At 53.8% G+C, this 19,001-nt stretch overlaps 3 protein-coding genes across 3 annotated transcripts; 1 reads left to right on the top strand and 2 right to left on the bottom strand.

Annotated features, from left to right (window-relative positions):
- Positions 1-123: 123 nt before the first annotated feature.
- On the top strand, positions 124-11,261 carry Srrt (serrate, RNA effector molecule). The gene is made up of 20 exons (XM_051205293.1): positions 124-311; positions 551-690; positions 4,338-4,466; positions 4,677-4,823; positions 5,055-5,243; positions 6,923-7,092; positions 7,177-7,361; positions 7,470-7,573; positions 7,648-7,763; positions 7,942-8,099; positions 8,450-8,511; positions 8,611-8,689; positions 8,917-9,105; positions 9,494-9,667; positions 9,747-9,900; positions 9,986-10,179; positions 10,335-10,491; positions 10,641-10,730; positions 10,839-10,965; positions 11,058-11,261. The coding sequence occupies exons 2-20, from the start codon at positions 569-571 to the stop codon at positions 11,131-11,133; spliced, it is 2,622 nt and encodes an 873-aa protein (XP_051061250.1). The 5' UTR covers positions 124-311; positions 551-568; the 3' UTR covers positions 11,134-11,261.
- A 53-nt stretch (positions 11,262-11,314) lies between these two features.
- On the bottom strand, positions 11,315-12,581 carry LOC127237333 (ufm1-specific protease 1). The gene is made up of 2 exons (XM_051205565.1): positions 12,486-12,581; positions 11,315-12,242 (listed from the first exon to the last, which is right to left on the bottom strand). Exons 1-2 carry the CDS (start codon positions 12,579-12,581, stop codon positions 11,505-11,507), a joined length of 834 nt encoding a protein of 277 aa, XP_051061522.1. The 3' UTR covers positions 11,315-11,504.
- On the bottom strand, positions 12,506-18,749 carry Ache (acetylcholinesterase (Cartwright blood group)). The gene is given in 6 exon segments (XM_051205292.1): positions 12,506-12,864; positions 13,643-13,812; positions 15,118-15,248; positions 15,250-15,603; positions 15,948-17,037; positions 18,613-18,749. Coding segments are annotated over 5 exon segments (1,845 nt in total). The 5' UTR covers positions 17,016-17,037; positions 18,613-18,749; the 3' UTR covers positions 12,506-12,742.
- Positions 18,750-19,001: the final 252 nt, after the last annotated feature.

Below are 19,001 nucleotides of genomic sequence, written 5' to 3'. Positions count from 1 at the left end.
GTCGTAAAGCCACGCGAGATTTCCGCGTCTCCACCCTTTTCCCATCATTCCTTTGGTCTCTGTCTTTCTCTTAGTTTTAGTTGGGTCGGGGGTCTTGTTTGTAGTTAGAAGCCCAGCTCTCGGGTGGTGCAGACTGCGCGCGCGACCTCCTCTAACCCTCAGCAATCTCACTCTCATCTTTCATCGGCCTCCGGCCTGAGAATTCCCGCGTCCTCCTTCAAACCCTCCTTGCGGTTCATCGTCGCGCGTTCCGGTCCGCCCGGAAAACAAGCCCGTCAGCGCGCGCTTCCAACGGCCCCGACCTCCGCCAGGTGGGGGAGGGGAAGGAAAGGCCCGAGTGGCGGGATCGGAAGGAGAGAACTGTGCCCGGGGGCTTCGGGGGTGGACAAGGGGGGAACCCCTGGGGACAGTGAAACTGTCGGAGCGATCGCCCTGCCCGGGATGGCAGGCCGGCCTCGGCGGGAGGGAGGCGGGCGTGCTGCCCCCGGGGGACTGTCCCTCCTCTGGTCCTTGTTCATCATCGCCGTGTCCACCCGCCACCGGGCCCCAGGCCTCCTCTGACAGCACCATGGGTGACAGCGATGACGAATACGATCGAAGACGCAGGGACAAATTTCGAAGGGAGCGCAGCGACTATGACCGTTCCCGGGAAAGAGATGAAAGACGGCGAGGGGACGATTGGAATGACCGGTGAGACGATATTAACGTACTTTTCTTTTTTCCCTTCACAACCTATCCACCTTCTCTGCATCGCTTTTTTTCCGTTACAAAATTTTGTTAAGATGTGATCCACCATTGGACCGTATTCTGTAATTCAATATGTTCACTGTTGGCTTAGATTTTGAAAGGCCGTAGTGATAAAAGCCACAGCCAGAAGTAGTGGTGGACAGGAACCCTACCCAAGTAGTTGGACCAGGGCCACACAGGGAGACTACCCACCTCAAACCCAAATAAGAACGAACAGACAGATCAAAGTGTTTGAACCAAGAGTTTGAGTGGGAAAATCAGTCTTTATTTGAAATGCATCAGGAGTTTGCATTATTTTCTTCCCCTCCCTTCCTTCTATTGGAAAGATGGGGTTTCTTATTGGGTTAGCCTGTGATTTGCTGGGTAGCTGGCAATGTCATTCATCTTCTGTCTGCCTCCCCCAGGGCTGGGATTACAGGCATGCACCACCAGATCCCTGTTTAAGCTGTGCTAAGGATGGGACCTGGGGCTTTGTACTTGCTGGGCAAGCACTCAGCTGAGTTATGTCCGAGGTTCAGGGAGTACTTCTGCATTGTGTTGTTTTAAATTACATCTCTTATTTATTTTTGCCTTTTTTTTTTTTTTTTGTGGTTGGCAGGGTCTCTGTAGTCCTGGCTGTCTTGGAACTCAATACCATGTAGATCAGTCAGATTCTTAAATACACAGAGATTTGTATGCCTCTGCTTTCCTAGTACTGGGATTAAAGGTATATGCTCCCACCAACACTGGTAAGAACTGTTAGTTAGTTAGCTAGTTAATTTTATTTTATTTTTTATTTTATTTTATTTTTTTTTTTTTTGAGGCAGGGTTTCTCTGTAGCTTTGGAGCCTATCATGGAACTAGTTCTGTAGACCAGGCTGGCCTTGAACTCACAGAGATCACCAGATTAAAGGTGTGAACCGCCACTGCCCAGCTAAGATTTTTTTTTTTTTTTAAATTTGAGTGTTTTGTCTACATGTATTTATGCTGTGTCTGATGTCTGTAAGAAGCCAGAACAAGCTGAGTGTTGGTGGCTCACGCCTTTAACCCCAGCACTCTGGAGTCGGATCTCTGTGAGTTCGAGGCCAGCGTGTTCTACAGAGCTAGTTCCAGGACAGGCTCCAAAGCAATACAGAGAAACCCTGTCTGGGTTGGGGGGGTGGGGAGGGGAGAAAGCCAGAACAGTCAGTGTTAGTATTCCTGGAGCTGAAATTGACAGATGGTTGTGGGCTGCCATGTGGTTCTTAGGAGCAGAGCGAGCCTCGGTCCTCTGAATTGCTGAGAGCCACCTCTTCACCCCACCCCTGTACTTTGGTTTCTTAGACAGGGTCTTATGTACTATAGACTGGCCTGGAACGTGATCCTCCTGCCTCAGCTCTTCAGGGCTTGAGTTAGAAGTGAGTCAGCATACCCAACTCTGGTGTTTCTTAAAGGGAAGAAATTCAGTGGCTTTCAGAGTCTGAAACTAGATGAATGAAGTCCTTCAGAGTTTAGCAGTGTCAGGTCAAAGTGGCTTTGAGTACCTGCCACAGACATGAGTGGGAGATCACTGCAAAGAAACTTAAGTTCAAGGCACAGGTGTTGGGGAGAGCCACAGGAAAGGGATAGCTGGGTTTCTGGGTAATTCCCTAGACACAGGTGATGGAACAGCTTGAGGTCAACAGGCATGACAGTTGAGACAAGGTGTAGTAGTTCTCAAACTGTCTAGAGACATTGCTGCCTTTGTTAGTGGCACTGCAGGGATACTGGTTAACACTGCTGGAGCCTCCTCACAAAGGTAATGAAAAGGATGCCCGCTTGAAGAAAGAACATCAGTTAGTGTCCCTACTAGAGCGTGGGTCTTTGTTTCTGGTTTGGTTTTCAGGTTGAAGTGCTGGATGAGAAGTATGCATAATAGAGCACTGTATTACTGTGGGGTAGTCACTGCCTCTGGCAAGAGCAGTTGTGTGATTGGTTAGGGAGCCTGAAGTGTTTCCCACAGGTGCCATTTTTTTATTTGAGCAGTATCAACACTGGGCCTTCACCCTTAGTAGTGTTAAGCAGACTTGTGCAGGAGACTAAGCCAAGAGAAATTGTTACTTAGAAGAAATCTGTCAGTATTTGTTGCTAATGAACTTGCTGATAGAAACAAATTTTGGAAAACTTATATCTACCAGTATGAGCTTGACAATGTCATATTGTGTAGACTTTTCTGAGATGAGCAGTCTTTATGAAGTATATCTTTTTTGTTTGGTTTTTTGAGACAGGGTTTCTCTGTGTAGCCCTAGCTGGGACTTACTTTGTAGACCGTGCTCACCTTGGAATTCAGAGATCCACCTGAGATCCATCTGCCTCTGCCTCCTGAATGCTGGGATTAAAAGCTTGCACCACCACACCCTATGAAATGTATCCTGATACTGAATATTGGGAAATGTCAGGAGCTGCTCAAAGAGCTGGTAGCACAGTGAATAAAAGGGTATTGAACATTCCAGGCAAGTGTTTTACCACTGAGCTACATCCTTAGCCTACTGGTGTTGGTGTGGTTTTGGTGAAACAGTTCAACTAACTTTGTTTTAAGACAGGGTTTATGTAGCCTAGTTTGATCTCATATTTACTATGTAGCTGCCTCTATTTTCCAAGTGCTAGGATTATACCTTGTCTGCTTCTTTTGCAGGGGCAGAGCTCTGTACCTGTAATCCTCATCTAAGTAGGGGGTTCCAGGCTAGCCACTACTACAAATTTTGAGATCCTGTCTCAAAAATCAAAAAGGGAACTGGGCAAGGTAGCTCACCCCTTTAATTAATCCCAGGACTCGAGGATGTCTGAGTTTGAAGCCAGCCTGATCTATACTGTGAGTTCTTGGACAGTTAGGACTACATAGAACCTGTCTAAAAGATAAATTAACAGCCCTCCCCTCTTTTAAAAAAAAGAAAAAAACTTAACCTGGCCAGCTGCCTGAGAGGCTGAGATGGTAGGATTGCTGGAATTCAAGAGTGTGAGAGCTCTGTCAGCATAGCAGGATTCTGTTAACTTTGTTCAGGAGCCAGAAAGCATAGCCCAAATTATCTGAAAGAACTATTTAAGTATTTCCTTTCACAGTAATCTGTGCTGTGGGCAAGGTTGTCTTTATTCCTACCTTATCCCTATAGAAGCTCTTAAACCATACTTTGGTGGGGACGGTGCTCCTCCTCATAGTAACTTTGAGTGGCAGGAGCTTAAGTCTCATTTTCTCTTGTACTTGAGGCAGGAGGATCTTGAGTTCAAGTACCGCCTAGTGTACAGAGTGAGTTCAGGGGCAGGACCAGGGGCACAGTTGAGAAGCACTAAAGTAATGTATATTAATGTGAAGTTTCAAGGTTCATAGATGCTAAAGCTTAGCTTTCTGTTAGGTGTGGTGATGTGTGCCCTTGGGAAGTGGAAGACAAAGTGATGGGCTTTGGATAATAGGGAGTTCAAGGCCAGCCTGTGTGTGAACCAGGCTGTCAAGCCACTGTGGTTTTTTGTTTGTTTGCTTGTGCACTGTGCTAGAGAATGGAAGCCAAGGACTGTGTTTTCTAGGCAGGGACTCCACCAGTGCATCCACATCTCCATTTTAGCTCGTCTTTGCTATTGTGATTTGTTCTTACTTCCAGAGAGTGGGACCGTGGCCGGGAGCGCCGCAGTCGGGGTGAATATCGAGACTATGACCGGAATCGAAGGGAACGTTTCTCCCCCCCTCGCCACGAACTTAGCCCCCCACAAAAGCGCATGCGGAGAGACTGGTGAGGTGGCATCACTTTCTTTTTTGCCCTCAGATCCCTCGGCTTCAGCCCTCCTTGTCTCAATCATCCCACGCACCCAGCGTTTCTTTCCCTTTCCCCCTTGGGTGAGAGACTGTGCCCTACGTGTGCCCCTCCTCTGTCCCTTGTCCATGTTCTGGAGAGGGGGCTCTGGTTCTTTCTGTGTCTGACTTTTGTGTCCCCCACCCTCAGGGATGAGCACAGCTCTGACCCATACCACAGTGGCTATGACATGCCCTATGCTGGGGGGGGTGGGGGACCAACTTATGGCCCCCCTCAGCCCTGGGGCCACCCAGACGTCCACATCATGCAGCACCATGTCCTGCCTATCCAGGCCAGGTAACGCCAGGGTTCTGGGGAGAAGGGAATTTCCAAGTTTCAGGGAATGTTTGGGGCTGCTGGAGACGATGGTTGGAACCTGGGAGAGGGCTAGGTTCTGGGGTGCCTGTGAGGTATAGCATCTGCTGCTTGGAGTGGAGGGCATTTGGACGAAGAAAGGGGTGCCTGACTACCTAGGCTCTGCCTCTGCCTCACAACCAAGCCTTCTTGATTGGACTCCCGCTCCCCCAGGCTGGGCAGCATCGCAGAGATTGACTTGGGTGTGCCACCACCCGTCATGAAGTCCTTCAAGGAATTCCTCCTGTCCCTGGATGACTCCGTGGATGAGACCGAGGCGGTCAAGCGCTACAATGACTATAAGCTCGACTTCCGGAGGCAGCAGATGCAGGACTTTTTCCTGGCTCACAAAGATGAGGAGTGGTGAGTGCCCCTCTTGCCTGCCCTCTTTGTCCTGGCCCATTTCTCTGGTCTGGCCAGGGGAGCTGCAGCCTTGTCCTCCTCCAGTTCTCCCCAACATGGCACCTCCTGGGAGTGGGATGGGGAGGGAGACTGTTGGCTGGTGGACCCCACCCATCTCCCTTCTCTGCTGTCCTCACTGGGACACCTCCAGGCCGCTGACCAGAGCTACTTAGCCTCTTGGGGCAGCACAAAGACTGCGACCCTCTTGTCAATGTGGGTCACTGTCGTCCCCAGCCACCAGGACCCCGTGTGGCAGTGGTCTCCCAAAGGCAACGAGAACACAAGAACAGCCAAGATCTCAGGGTCGTTTGACAGAGAAAAGAATTTGAATTTTTTTTCCTTATGTGGATGTTTTAATTTTAATCAACCATCTTTTCCCCCCTCCTGCTCCTCCTCCTCATCCTCTTTCTGCTCCTCCTTGAAAAGAGCCAGAACTGGGAACTACACCCGCTCATCGTCGGAGCTCGGAGCAAACCCACCTCCACCCCCACCATACCCAGCCCATACATGAGCCCCTGGGCAGAGCGGCGGGGCCCGGCCAGGCAGACAGGCAGGGCACCGCTGTGCACAATGCAGTGGTCTAGCTGAATGTATTGCTTAGGCAGCTAGTCAGTCAGGGCCCCCACCGCGGAGGCCCGCGGGGGCGGGGCATCTAGGCCGGTTACCCCAGCCAGGAGCCAGCGGGCAGCCCGCCAGCCAGCATGGGCCCTGGGCGCCACTAGTTAAATCTTGAGCTCTGTTTGACCAAGCAGCCAAGGTAAAGATACTGGAGGTGACGCCTGCGGCTTTCCTCTCTGCTCAGCCTGTCCTGTCCTGTCCTTGTGTGCCCCTTCTGACTGCCCCGTGTGTCTTTGGATGGCTCATGAACCTTTCCCTTTCCTTCTTTCCTGTCCATGTTCTTGCTCTCTGCTAAACACTTCTTGTTTTGTTTTCTCAACTTGTCTGTCTTTGTTTTGGATCTCTGGGCCCTCCTTACATTTCCTCCATACCTCCTTTTCTTTTTCTCATACCCCTAATTTCTTCTGCTTAGGTTTTCTTCCCCTACCCTCAGAGGCCTGTTAAAATGCTTTCTTTTTCATACTCTGTCCAAATCCTAACCCTCCAGCCCTCTCTCCTCCCATGGGCCTATCTGAGGCCGTGTGGGTGCTTGGCCTTACCCTTGGCTCTTTCCTGTCCCTTCCACTGCCTTATCCCACTAGGGGAGAAAGGTGTCCTGCCTTTGGCCTTTTTTTTCCTATCTGGTACACTTCAGGGTTCCTTCTGGCTCCACCTGGGGTGGAGGGAGGTTCTCTGGGGCTCCTGCCCCCTTAGCTCTCCTCTGAAGCATTGGGAATCTAAAAGCTTGGCACACTAGTGCTTCCCACAGCAGTGGATGGAGCTGCCCTATAATCCCGGCCATGACCAGAGCCATGGTCCTCCTAAAACAGAGCTCTCAGTTCCTGGTTCTCCCCCACATCTTTCCAGAGCACCTCTGGTTCCTTTTGGGGTGTTGGGTGGTTTTAGTGCACCCCTTTCTTGATGTTACTCCTTCAGTGGGTGTGAGAGGCTATGTTCTGCCTTTCTTGGGCCCCTCCCCACAGCCTGGTCTGGGCCTTAAGTAACTGCTTTGTTTCTTCCGCCCTGCTTGCATCTCCCCTCAGGTTCCGATCTAAGTACCACCCTGATGAGGTGGGAAAGCGCCGGCAGGAGGCCCGAGGGGCCCTGCAGAACCGACTGAGGGTGTTCCTGTCCCTCATGGAGAGTGGCTGGTTTGATAATCTTCTTTTGGACATAGACAAAGCTGATGCCATTGTGAAGATGTTAGATGCAGGTGTGGGCTTAGAGGCTGGGGAGGTCTTGGCTAGGAGAAAAGCCAGAGTTCTTGGGTTGTGACCTCTGCTTTTGTTGTCGGTAGCTGTCATTAAGATGGAAGGTGGCACAGAGAATGATCTCCGAATCCTGGAGCAGGAGGAAGAGGAGGAGCAGGCAGGCAAGCCTGGGGAGGCCAACAAGAAAGAGGAAGGCCGTGTCGGACCAGGCCCGGGGGATGGCGAGCGCAAAGTCAACGATAAGGATGAAAAGAAAGAAGATGGCAAACAGGTCAAGTGGCAGGGGTTGACAGCTGGAACCTCATTTGGGGAAGGCGGGGTGGCTCTGACGTGTCCAGAAGGAAAGATTGACATTTTCAGAAACTCTCCCCTCATGTAGGCTGAAAATGACAGTTCTAATGATGATAAAACTAAGAAATCTGAGGGTGATGAGGACAAGGAGGAGAAGAAAGAAGAGGCTGAGAAGGAAGCCAAAAAGGTAAAGTGTGTCTTGTATGAGGCCAAAGTGTCAGGGCCGGACCCTGGGTCCTGATTGGCCTATTCTGTTGCTCTCACAGGGCAAGAAGCGGAACCCGGAAGCACAGTGGTGATGACAGCTTCGATGAGGGCAGTGTGTCTGAATCTGAGTCCGAGTCTGAGAGTGGCCAAGCTGAGGAGGAGAAAGAGGAGGCGGGTGCGCTTCACTTGTCTTGTTCCTCTATTTTACTGCATGGGCTGATTCTGGGGGGGGGGGGGGTTGCTCCAGAGATAGTCTGACTGGTGGGAAGGGGTCCTGTGGGGTGATGTCTGGTAGTAACTGCTGCTCATCCAAGTGAATGATAAAGTTGTATTAACTCCTACTTCCTGCTTAGAAGATGCACTTAAGGAAAAGGAGAAGCCCAAGGAAGAAGATAGGGAGAAGCCTAAGGATGCTGCGGGGCTGGAGTGTAAGCCCCGGCCCCTGCACAAGACTTGCTCTCTCTTCATGCGCAACATTGCCCCCAACATTTCGAGGGCTGAGATCATTTCTGTAAGTGGGGACATTGGTCCCGAGGGCAGGGTTAGCTGAGGCTCAGATCCTTCAGATGGCAGGCTGCCTTTGGCATAGGGAGGCCTGGTTTGGTGTGCATTGTGGTTCTTAGATGTTGGAGGATGAAGGGCACTTGGCGAGGCAGGGTTTCTCTGTTAGCTCTGGCTTGCTCTGTAGACCCGGCTGGTCTTGAACTCAGATCATCTGCCTCTGCCTCCCAAGTGCTGGTATTAAAGGCGTGCACCGGCACCCCGTCCGTGAAGGGCACTTCTGTAGGGTTCTAAAGGGGTGGAGATGAAAGGAGTGAGTTGAGTCACGGTGTGGCTTTTCTCTTTCCTTGGTTCTTGCAGCTTTGTAAAAGATACCCAGGCTTCATGCGCGTGGCACTGTCGGAGCCCCAGCCCGAGAGGAGGTGAGGAGCTGGACACCTTGGGGTGGTGCAAGGAGACAAGGCAGTGAGTGGTCACACTGGCTGCATCCCAGGACCATACTGACAAGCTTTCTTATGTAGGTTTTTCCGCCGTGGCTGGGTGACTTTTGACCGCAGTGTCAACATTAAAGAGATATGTTGGAACCTGCAGAACATCCGAGTAAGTGCTGGGTTTGGGGCTGCAGGAAGCATCGCCAGGTTCTGCCTGTCCACCCCTTCATGTCCACTGAGAGAAGCTGTGGGGCTGTGACCATGTTCAGCCCCCTCTGGTCCCTGCCCTTGGGGAGTCTGGGTTTAACCACCAAGGTTCTTTAAAGGGCCCTGTCTTCATGGTGCAGCATCTGGGGTAGTCATTGGCCAGTCTGTTGATTGTGTGTGTGCCTACAGCTCCGTGAGTGTGAACTGAGTCCCGGTGTGAACAGAGACCTGACCCGTCGTGTCCGCAACATCAACGGCATCACACAGCACAAGCAGATAGTGCGCAATGACATCAAGCTGGCAGCCAAGCTGATCCACACACTGGATGACAGGACCCAGCTCTGGGCCTCTGAGCCTGGGACACCTCCTGCGCCCACAGTCAGTGACTCTGGGGATTGTTTCCAGTACACCCATGGCTCCTTGTGCTCCCTCTACTCATTTTATTTCCTTAGACTAGTTACACTCTAAGTAGTGAGAAGGTAAAGTGTAGGACAGTTCAGTCTGGGACTGACTGAAGAACCAACCGAGATAACTCACTACTCTGGGACCTGCCATCTTACCTTTCGTGACCCTTGGGTCCTACCCACAGCCTCCCTTATTTGCCCTTTGTCTGGGTGGTGTCTTCCCCATCTGTCAGAAATATCAGTTATTTCTGGCTTAGGAAGGAAGAGTTCAGGAGTGTGACAAGTGGTATAAGTCCCTCCCTCTTGATGTCCCAGTTTCTGGGTTGACTTTCCTGCCTCATTGTCCATCTCATCCCTGTTAGAGCCTGCCCTCGCAAAACCCCATCCTGAAGAACATCACTGATTACCTGATTGAGGAAGTGAGCGCGGAGGAGGAGGAGCTACTGGGGAGCAGTGGAGGGCCCCCACCTGAGGAGCCTCCCAAGGAAGGCAACCCGGCAGAGATCAATGTGGAGAGGGATGAGAAGCTGATCAAGGTGCCATTTGTGTCCGTCTGGGGTCGTGTGGCCCTGGGGGTGCAGGGCTGAGTAGTGACCTGTGTCTCATCTCCCTCAGGTCTTAGATAAACTCCTTCTCTATTTGCGTATTGTGCATTCTCTGGATTATTACAACACTTGTGAGTACCCCAATGAAGACGAGATGCCCAACCGCTGCGGCATAATCCACGTCCGGGGTCCCATGCCCCCCAACCGTATCAGTCACGGAGAAGGTACACTCCAGGTCCTCCAAGTCTTTTGTGTCCAACCTCTGTCTTCTCTTGACCCTTCTCTAAGCCTTCTCTGTTATCCACACAGTGCTGGAGTGGCAGAAGACGTTTGAAGAGAAACTGACCCCCCTGCTGAGTGTGCGTGAATCCCTTTCTGAGGAAGAGGCCCAGAAGATGGGTCGTAAAGACCCTGAGCAGGAAGTGGAGAAGTTCGTCACTTCTAACACACAGGAACTGGGCAAGGATAAGTGGCTATGTCCTCTCAGTGGCAAGAAATTCAAGGTCTGGGATGTGGAAAGAATTGGTGGGTGGATTGGGAGGTGGCTTTGGGCAGCAAGACCCCCTAAAGGACTGGAGGAGCTGTATGACCTTCAGGTGGGGTTCTGGAGGAAACAGACTGCAGCAGGCTCTGTCCTCATCTCGTCCTCTCCACCCAGGGTCCTGAGTTTGTACGCAAACATATCTTCAATAAGCACGCAGAGAAGATCGAAGAGGTGAAGAAGGAGGTGGCATTTTTTAACAACTTCCTTACAGATGCCAAGCGCCCAGCTTTGCCCGAGATCAAGCCAGCTCAGCCACCTGGCCCTGCCCAGAGTAAGATACGATCCATGGGGGCTGCCACATCTCTTCCTTTGCCAGAAGTGAACCCCACTAACCTCCAGGCCCTATTCCTACAACTCTTGTCATTCCCCTCCCTCCCCCCGCAGTAATTCATGTTCCTGTCCATGTTGTACTCCCCCCAGGCCTGACCCCAGGACTTCCCTATCCACACCAAACACCACAGGGCTTGATGCCATATGGTCAGCCCCGGCCTCCCATCTTGGGCTATGGAGGTGAGTCTGGAAGGGCAATGCAAAGGCTTGATGTTTGTGGAGGGCTACAGAGTTTAGCTAGGCTGAGGTTGAGGTCAGTTTTTAGTTCAACCTGGGTCTTTCTCATAGCTGGTGCTGTCCGCCCTGCAGTCCCAACAGGAGGGCCTCCATACCCCCATGCTCCATATGGTGCCGGTCGCGGGAACTATGATGCTTTTCGAGGCCAAGGAGGATACCCTGGGAAACCTCGGAACAGGTGAGTATGCAAAGAGGCCCTGGCTTCTTTCCCCCTCCCCTGACCAGGGACTTCTGATATTACCTGTATTTCACACTTCCTGTATTTCACAGGATGGTTCGAGGAGACCCACGGGCCATAGTGGAGTATCGGGACCTGGATGCCCCGGATGATGTTGATTTCTTTTGAGCCGTCTACTTGCCCTCACTCTACATCTACTACCATCTATACCCGTGACCACTTTATCCCATCAGCTGAGAATTTTTTTTGTACGTTATTTTTCCCGCTAGTAAAAGCACTTTGGTAGTGTCTCTTAACTGTGTGGTATGCCTTCTTTCCCCAAACACAGGCTGGACCATAGTGAGCCGAATTATGCCAGTTTATTATTATTTTCAGAACAGTGTCTGTAACCCTGGCTAGCCTAGAACTTGCTGGGTAGGCCAGGCTGGCTTTGAACTCAGATCTAGTTGCCTTTGTCGTTGTCCCTGTCCCCGGACTTTTGGTGCTGGAAGAGACTTCTCTGTTGGGGACCTGTAAGAAGTAGGTGCCTCTGACCAGACTCAGTTCCGGGGCCTGTCCCACAGTGCAGGCAGGGTGTGTGGAGTCAGGTTATTTCTGGTCAAGCACAGGTTGTAGAAGGAATTGGAATCAAAGACACTGCTTACCTTTCGCCAGCCCACCCATCCGGCAGCTTGCAGTTCACTACGGCTTTTCAGAGTGCCCCAGTAGTGTGGATCCAGTATCAGTACATAGGCTTCCCTAGCTGGCCCCTCACAGACTCCCAGCAAAGCCTTGGACTGAGCATCTGCATCCCCTCCCACCATTACTGGACCGCCGCCCTCCTTGAAGTGGGAATAGAGCCGCTCCAGTTCTTCCAGAAGCCCGGCTCCACGGGGCACGTGGCATAGGCGCCCCTGAGGTCCTCCGAAGTGTTCAAGGCAGAGGCTAGCTTCCACACAGCCGATCCAGTTCCGGGAGTCCCGGAACCCGGGGGGCTTGTCGCCCATGTCTTCTAGGGCAGCCTGTATGGCTGCCATCCCGGGCACGCCAGAGGACTGGCCCTTTGGCCAAGAGCACAGTGTCTGCAGGGTGCGGTAGCCACATCCCCAGCCGCGGTCATCCAGTCCATCGCAGCCGTAGTGATAGTAAAGGTAGTGGCCCGAGACGAGGGCCAGTCGGGCTGGACTCTGGCAGGGCAGAGCCAGGCCCAGGTGCACGTCCTTCAGCAGCTCCAGGGCGCTCAGTGGGGCAGCTGTCACCGAGGCGGGACGAATCCGGGTTCTCGGTCTTTTCTGGGGCTATCGGCGGGCAGGATGGGCGTGCGGAACCGGGGAACGCTTACCGAACATTGAAGCGGGAGAAAAGCCACAGGTAGACACCGGCTTAAGAAAGAACCTTCTAAAAGGTGCGGGCGAGCCAGCCTTGCTGCGCAGTCGCAAGCTCCGCCTCAAGGGGCGGATTCAGCGCTTGCTTCCGCCGGATGTGCACCAATACTGGGGCTTCTATTGCCAGCGTCTCAGTGACTCGGCCCCCGCCCCAACTTCCCGGCAGTCGCACAGAATCCAGTGGCTGTAACAGTTTATTGGCGGCCCAGAGGGGCGAAGGCACCGCAGGGAAGGGAGTTCGGCCCCAGACATGCACAAGATGGGGAGCCCCTGGTGGGAGAAAGTCGGGACGGGGTGGGCAGGGCCTGGGGCTCGGTTGTATTACATCCCAGCCCTTAAATAAATAGTATATGTACAGCTAGGGGCTCGGGCAGGGCGGTGGGATCTGAGGTTCCCCCTCCCCCACCCCGGGGTCACAGGTCTGAGCAGCGCTCCTGCTTGCTGTAGTGGTCGAACTGGTTTTTCCAGTGCACCATGTAGGAGCTCCAGCGGTGGAACTCGGCCTTCCACTGGCGCTCCGCCTCGTCCAGCGTGTCTGCGGCCCGGGGCGCCCCACAGGAGTGGAGGAGGAAGCGGTACAGGTCCGGCAGCGGAGAGGGGGTGTGAGCGCACCGCCACACACGCCACGAAGGAGGCCGAATGGAGTGGTGGAAAGAAAACAGGATGATCCGGAGAATGAGAGTAGAGTGGAGAAGGAGTGGCAGGAAGGAGACAGGAGGAGAGAAATGATCGGAAGATGCCGGGGAGGGACAGGATCAGAACGGGAGGAGGGTCCATGGGTTGGTGGGGAAGAGAGAAGATACAGAAATGGTTGGCGGTTACAAGCCCCATTGGCTGGCGTTATCTAGCCCCGGGCCCTTCTTCCCCTCAACATCAGGCTCAATTTCCAAATGATAGTTTTACATTAAAAAAGAAATGTTCGCTTAAACAAAGGTGTGTAGATCCCTGAGTCTGTCCAGTTTGTCTCAACTTGGGAAGGGAGTCGGGCGCTGTATCCCTGAGAGGGGCCCTTTCCTTCCTCCCAGCCACATGCTGGAGTAAGAGTCCTTTGAGGCCAGAGGTTAAGAGACTGTAGTCACAGCCACGGAACCCGGGAGTGGAGAAGGAAAAGGAAGAGAAGGGAAAGGGACAGGGATAAGTCGGGGCTGGGCCTGGGGGCCTTCCCATGGGCGGGGCTTGGGCAGGTGCTGGGAGCCTCCGTGGCTGGGGGAGGTGGAGAAGAGAGGGGATTACACCCTGCCTTCGAACCCCCTTACCCCTCCTTCCAACCCTTGCCGCCTTGTCCGTTCCCTGTTCCCCGATCCCGCGCCTACCGGTGGCGCTGAGCAATTTGGGGAGAAAGCGATTCCAGAAGGCGCAGGTCTGGGCGCGCAGCCCCCGCCGCACCTCCAAGGGCTTCAGGTTCAGGCTCACATATTGCTGAGCTCCAGTGGTGTATGGTGGCCACTGTGGGGACTTGGAGTCCCGAGGGTCATTGGGGTCCCTGCAGAAGGAAAGGGAAATCTCAGCCTGCCTAGAGGGATAAGGAATGAAGCCGCTGGTCCTCTTCCTAACTGGACCTTCTTCAAGTCATCCTTCCCCTCTCTTCCCCCTACCCCCTAGCCAGCCTCTCTCCCTTCTCCTCCCTCCCTTCCTTCTCTCTCTCTCTCTCTCTCTCTCTCTCTCTCTCTCTCTCTCTCTCTCTCTCTCTCTCTCGTGTGTGTGTGTGTGTGTGTGTGTGCGCGCGCGCGCATGTCACTGGCAATACCTCTGCCTCAGTTTCCCAGAGTGCAGGGATTACATACATGGGACACCAAAGGGGGTTTTCTTTCCACTGGACTTGTCTCTTTCTCCACTTCCCTTTGTTTTCTTGTTCCACTTTTATTTTCCTCCTTCCATTAAAAAAAATACTTTCTAGCTGGGCATGGTACCACATACTTTTAATCCCAGCACCCAGGAAGCTAGAGGCAGGTTTATGTGAGTTTAAGGCCAGCCTGTTCTACATGGGGAATTCCAGGTCAGACAGGAATACATAATGAGACCATATTTCAAAATACAATAAGAATTCTAGAATTGTGCATTTAGCTGTGTAGGTAGTTGCAGTCCTGTCTCTACAAATAAATATCACCTTTACTTTAGATGACACGAAATCTGATGCAGTCAAGGGTTTGTGCCTGCTAGGCCAGTAAATATAACCCAAATCCTTTTGCCTTTCTCTCTCTCATCTTTAACATTTTTTAAAAATGACAATGGTGATGAGTGTGTGTGTGTGTGTGTGTGTGTGTGTGTGTGAGAGAGAGAGAGAGAGAGAGAGAGAGAGATGTGGAAGTCAGAAGGTAAATTTGTGAAGTTGATTCTCTGCTACTTTTATGTGGGTTTCAGCGACCCAACTCAGGCTTGCACAGCAATTCCTTTTACCTGTTTTGAGCCATTTTGCCAGTCACCTAGCTATGTTTTGCAGTGCTTGGGATAGCCTCATATATATTTGTGTTCCTTAGCCTTCTACCACTGAGCCATATTTCCAGCACTCACCCCAATCCCTTCCCCAAATGCGCCTCACTATGTAGTTCAAGCTAGCCTGGAACTCTATATATAAAGTGGACTGACATCGTCTATCTCCCAAGTGCTGGGATTAAAGGTGTCCAACTGTTTTTGTCTAAGGACTCCCCATTCTGCCTGCCTTGTTCTCTGCATCATCTTTGACGTTCTCTCCATCCCCTGTACGGATGGTTCCCTTTTTCCACTATCATCCATGGGCACCCTTCTCCCCTGGACCCCTAGAGGCCATCCCCACTCCAATACCACTGACCCTGTGCGGGCAAAATTGGTCCAGTATTTCATAAGTCGCTGAGCAAAGATTCTCTCCTCCGTGGTGTAGTTCAGTGAGGGGTCCAGAGGGAGCCCAAAGATGAACTCGATTTCATAGCCATGGGGCACCCCCCATCCAGAGGGGCCAAGTCAATGTGGAGGCGCGATGTTCAAAGATGTAGGCATAGACTCGGGCCCCTTGGGCAGCCAGTCGCCCAGCCAGCTGGGCCACGGGGCACACAACGTTGTGGTCGCCCACCACTGCACTCATGGCATCCCTCAGGTGGGCAGGGTCCTCAGGGTGCAGCCAGTCTGTATAATGTAGGACCACAGCCTCGGCCGCCAGGTCACTTGCTTGGGGTACACCCATCCGCACCCCAGACAGGAACTGGGCCCGGCTGATGAGAGATTCATTGTCTTTGCTGAAGCCTGGGACCCCGTAAACCAGAAAGTAGGAGCCCTCGTCCTTCACCACACCCACCAGCACCTGAAGATAGTTGGAGATGGGGAAAAGGATGGAGAGATGATAGGCAGACAGAAACAGATGAACAAACAAATAGCTAGAGAGATGAACCCTTCCAGAGCCAGAATTACATAGAGTAAAGAGTAGGGAAGGGACAAGCATGGAGAGAAAGAAAAATATATATACCCATAGTTTCCTTTTTGCCCAGCAACCACTATGGGATCTGAACCCTCCACAGGGAGGGACTGACCTTGGGACCCACACACTTGGACTCTAACAGTGGATGTGCAGTAAGCCCTCATGCTTGGGTCTCTGGGGAAGGGGAGGCAGGGATGAAACCCAGAAGAATCTGGTCAACCATTAGTCACCTGCAGGTCTTGAAAATCTCCAGCATTGATGAGGGCCTCTGGTGTGTCACTGAGGAAGTCTCCGTCCACCACAGGCACGAAGGAAAATCTGAAGATACTTTCCTGAGGCAGCACATGCCACTCGTGGTCCACCAGGTCCTGAGCTGGCCGTGTCCTCAGGCAGGCTATCAGCTCTGTGTCATTGCCACCAGCGCCACCTGGGGGACAGCCCACTAGGCGGCCCAGCAGGGTGGCCCTGCGCCTGGCCTCTCCTGCACCCACGGTGGCCCAGGGCCCATTGGGTGTACCACTCTGCAGGACAGCCCTGTGGAAGAGGCTCCGACTGGGCAGGGACAGAATGTGCATGCCCACCGAGGCTGCACCTGCACTCTCCCCAAACAGTGTCACTGACATTGGGTTTCCCCCAAAGGCTGCAATATTTTCTTGCACCCATTGCAAGGCAAGCCGTTGATCCAGCAGGCCTACATTGCCAGGGGCTTCTCTGCTGCCTGGCAGGGCCAAGAAACCAAAGGTTCCTACTCGGTAGTTCATAGATACCAATACGGTCCCCTCAACCTGGGCCAAGAAACGGCCATCATACACGTCCAAGGAAGATGTCCCACTGTAGAAGCCGCCCCCATAGATCCAGATGAGGACGGGTGCAGGAGAAGTAGGCCTGGGGTATGGTGTCCATACATTAAGATACAGGCAGTCTTCACTCAGCTCTCGGTTGGGGTTCCACATCTCAGTACCCTCAAACCCAGGGTACAGGGTGTCCACGTATTGGTAGCAGACATTTTGGAAGGTGGTAGCATCCAACACTCCTGACCAGGGCCGCTTGGGCTCTGGTGGCAGAAACCTACGTGAGCCTACAGGTGGCTCTGCAAAGGGGATGCCCAGAAAAGCTGAGACTGGGCCCCCGGGGGCCTTCAGGCGGACGCCTCTCAGCTGGCCCCCTCTGACCGTCACCAGCAGCTGTGGGTCTTTCCGGCCCTCAGCCCCTGCCCCTCCTCCCAGGAGGGAGATGAGCAGGAAGAGGAGTGGAAAAGCCAGGGAGGGTGTGTGCAGGGGATACCAGGAAGGCCTCATGACTGCCAAGACAGGCGGGTGTCTGCTGGGAGAAAGAAAGGCAAAGGGTGAAGACTGGAGGCAGCTCAGAGAGAGATTAAGTAACAGTTTTGCCCGAGGGTTATCAAGGAGTTGCAGAGGAGGTGGGGCAGATTGGCAAAGGGAGGGGAGAAATGGAGTCAAACTAGGAGAAAAGACACAGGCAGACAAATGAGAGGGAATACAAGATCAGACACACACACACATACACATACACACACCCATACCACAAGTACAGCCAACTGAGATAAGACCCGTTAAGGCATACTCTCCCTTCCCCAGCAAGTTCCAAGGCCTCCCATACCTCCGTCCCCTGCCTCTGTGGCTTGGGCTAAGACCCCTTGCATACAGCCAAGGTTGGAAAGGCCTCAGTCCATGTACAGGCCTCAGGACAGGGGCGGAGCCCTCAGAGACGGGTGGGGCCCTTCAGGAGCTTGCAAGTTATGGTGAGAAAGCACAGCCCGAGTCTCTCCTGGGTTGGCCAAAGCTTTCAAGGAGTGGGTTGGGCATTTAAGGTATTGGAAGTCCCCGGTCCTGAAGACATCCCAAATCCTGTCCAGTCCACACCTTGCCCCACCCTGCTCCGCCTCATCTTCTTCCTGGTACAGCCGGTTGGTACCCTTTTGCTTCTCATCAGCCGCACCCCTCTCGCCTGACTCCAGTCGATTGGCTCACCAGCCCCTTGAGGGGCTCCCCAGGACTCAAGCCCCTCTGCATCCCCATATTGCAGTGCCCGACGCTGCCAACCGGGAGCAGTAGAGACCAAGAAGAGGCCAGCGCTCCCCGCCCGAGCTTTGATATGGGGGAATCTGAAGGATCGTGAGCATCGCAGAGGGGACTGAAGGGCGAGCCAGGACGCCTGTGTTCCCGGAGCTCCGGAGATCCCCGTTGCAAAGGCAGGGGCGCTATTTTGGGGGCAACAGCTGCTGTAGTTCCGGCATCTCCAGCCAAGAGATCAAAATTCCCCGGGTCGGAACTACCCCCTCCGGGCGTTCACCCATCACCCAGCCAGCCCTGTTCGCCTGGATCTGGGGATAGTGGCGTTGGAGATTAATCAGGAAACCCGAGTGGGGCTAATTATAACTCGGGGCTTCCGCTGAGCCTCCCTTTAGAAAAGAAAGAAAGAAAATAGAGACGGAATCTCCACAGGAGGGGGTCCTGGAGCTGGCCAGGGGCTCAGCTGGGTAGGGACGCTGGGGTCGCGGCCCTCGGGATGGGGGTTGGTGCAGTCGGGATGTCAGTAACCGCGCAGTTTGGGCTCCGCCCCAAACAGGGGGCGTCTTCCAACGTCCCCAGACTTGGAGGAGAGTGGGGAATGGGCCTTCAGGGGGTCCCTGCAGGAAGAGAGCGCAGAGGCAGCGGCCGGCCGGGCGAGCATCATCAGTAAGTATGCAGCTGCTAGCGGGAGTTTCAGAGGAGTGCGAGGCAGTGGGGGTGCCCTCTGGGCAGGCCCCGGGAGGCAGACCGTGCAGTGGGATCTCTGTTTGGGGGCTCCGATCATTCCAGGATCGCTCGGTTCTCCCGGGATGCGGATCGGTCCCCAGCCGAGGGAGGGTCCCGGGTGGGTTGGGAGACTCACCTGAGGCGGCCAAGCCGGGCCGGGTCGGGCCGCGCCGAGGAGCTGGAGGCGGCCAATGTTCCCCGGCGCAGGCTGAGCCGACAGTGACAGCCGCCTCCGGCCCCCCGCACACACCCCTCCGGGCCGCACGGCGCCCCCGCCCGCCCACTGTCTCCGCCCCCGCCCCTCCCTGCTCCCCCGGGCTGCCACCTCCCCTCCTTCTCCCTCCCTTCAAGCCCCGAGACCCCAGGGAGTGGGGGCCCAGACACACTCCAGTGTTAGAGTCAGACAGACTGACAGACCCGCAGACCCGCAGCGACGGGGCAGACACCCACGTGACAGATAGACGGACCGCAGCCTGCGGAGACACCAGACACCGCTCACGCAGGCGACAGTCTCCTGCGGTGACA

The sequence above is a fragment of the Phodopus roborovskii genome, unplaced genomic scaffold, assembly GCF_943737965.1.
Source record: "Phodopus roborovskii unplaced genomic scaffold, PHOROB, whole genome shotgun sequence".
NCBI lineage: Eukaryota > Metazoa > Chordata > Mammalia > Rodentia > Cricetidae > Phodopus > Phodopus roborovskii.
This window is presented reverse-complemented; position numbering and strand designations above follow the sequence as displayed.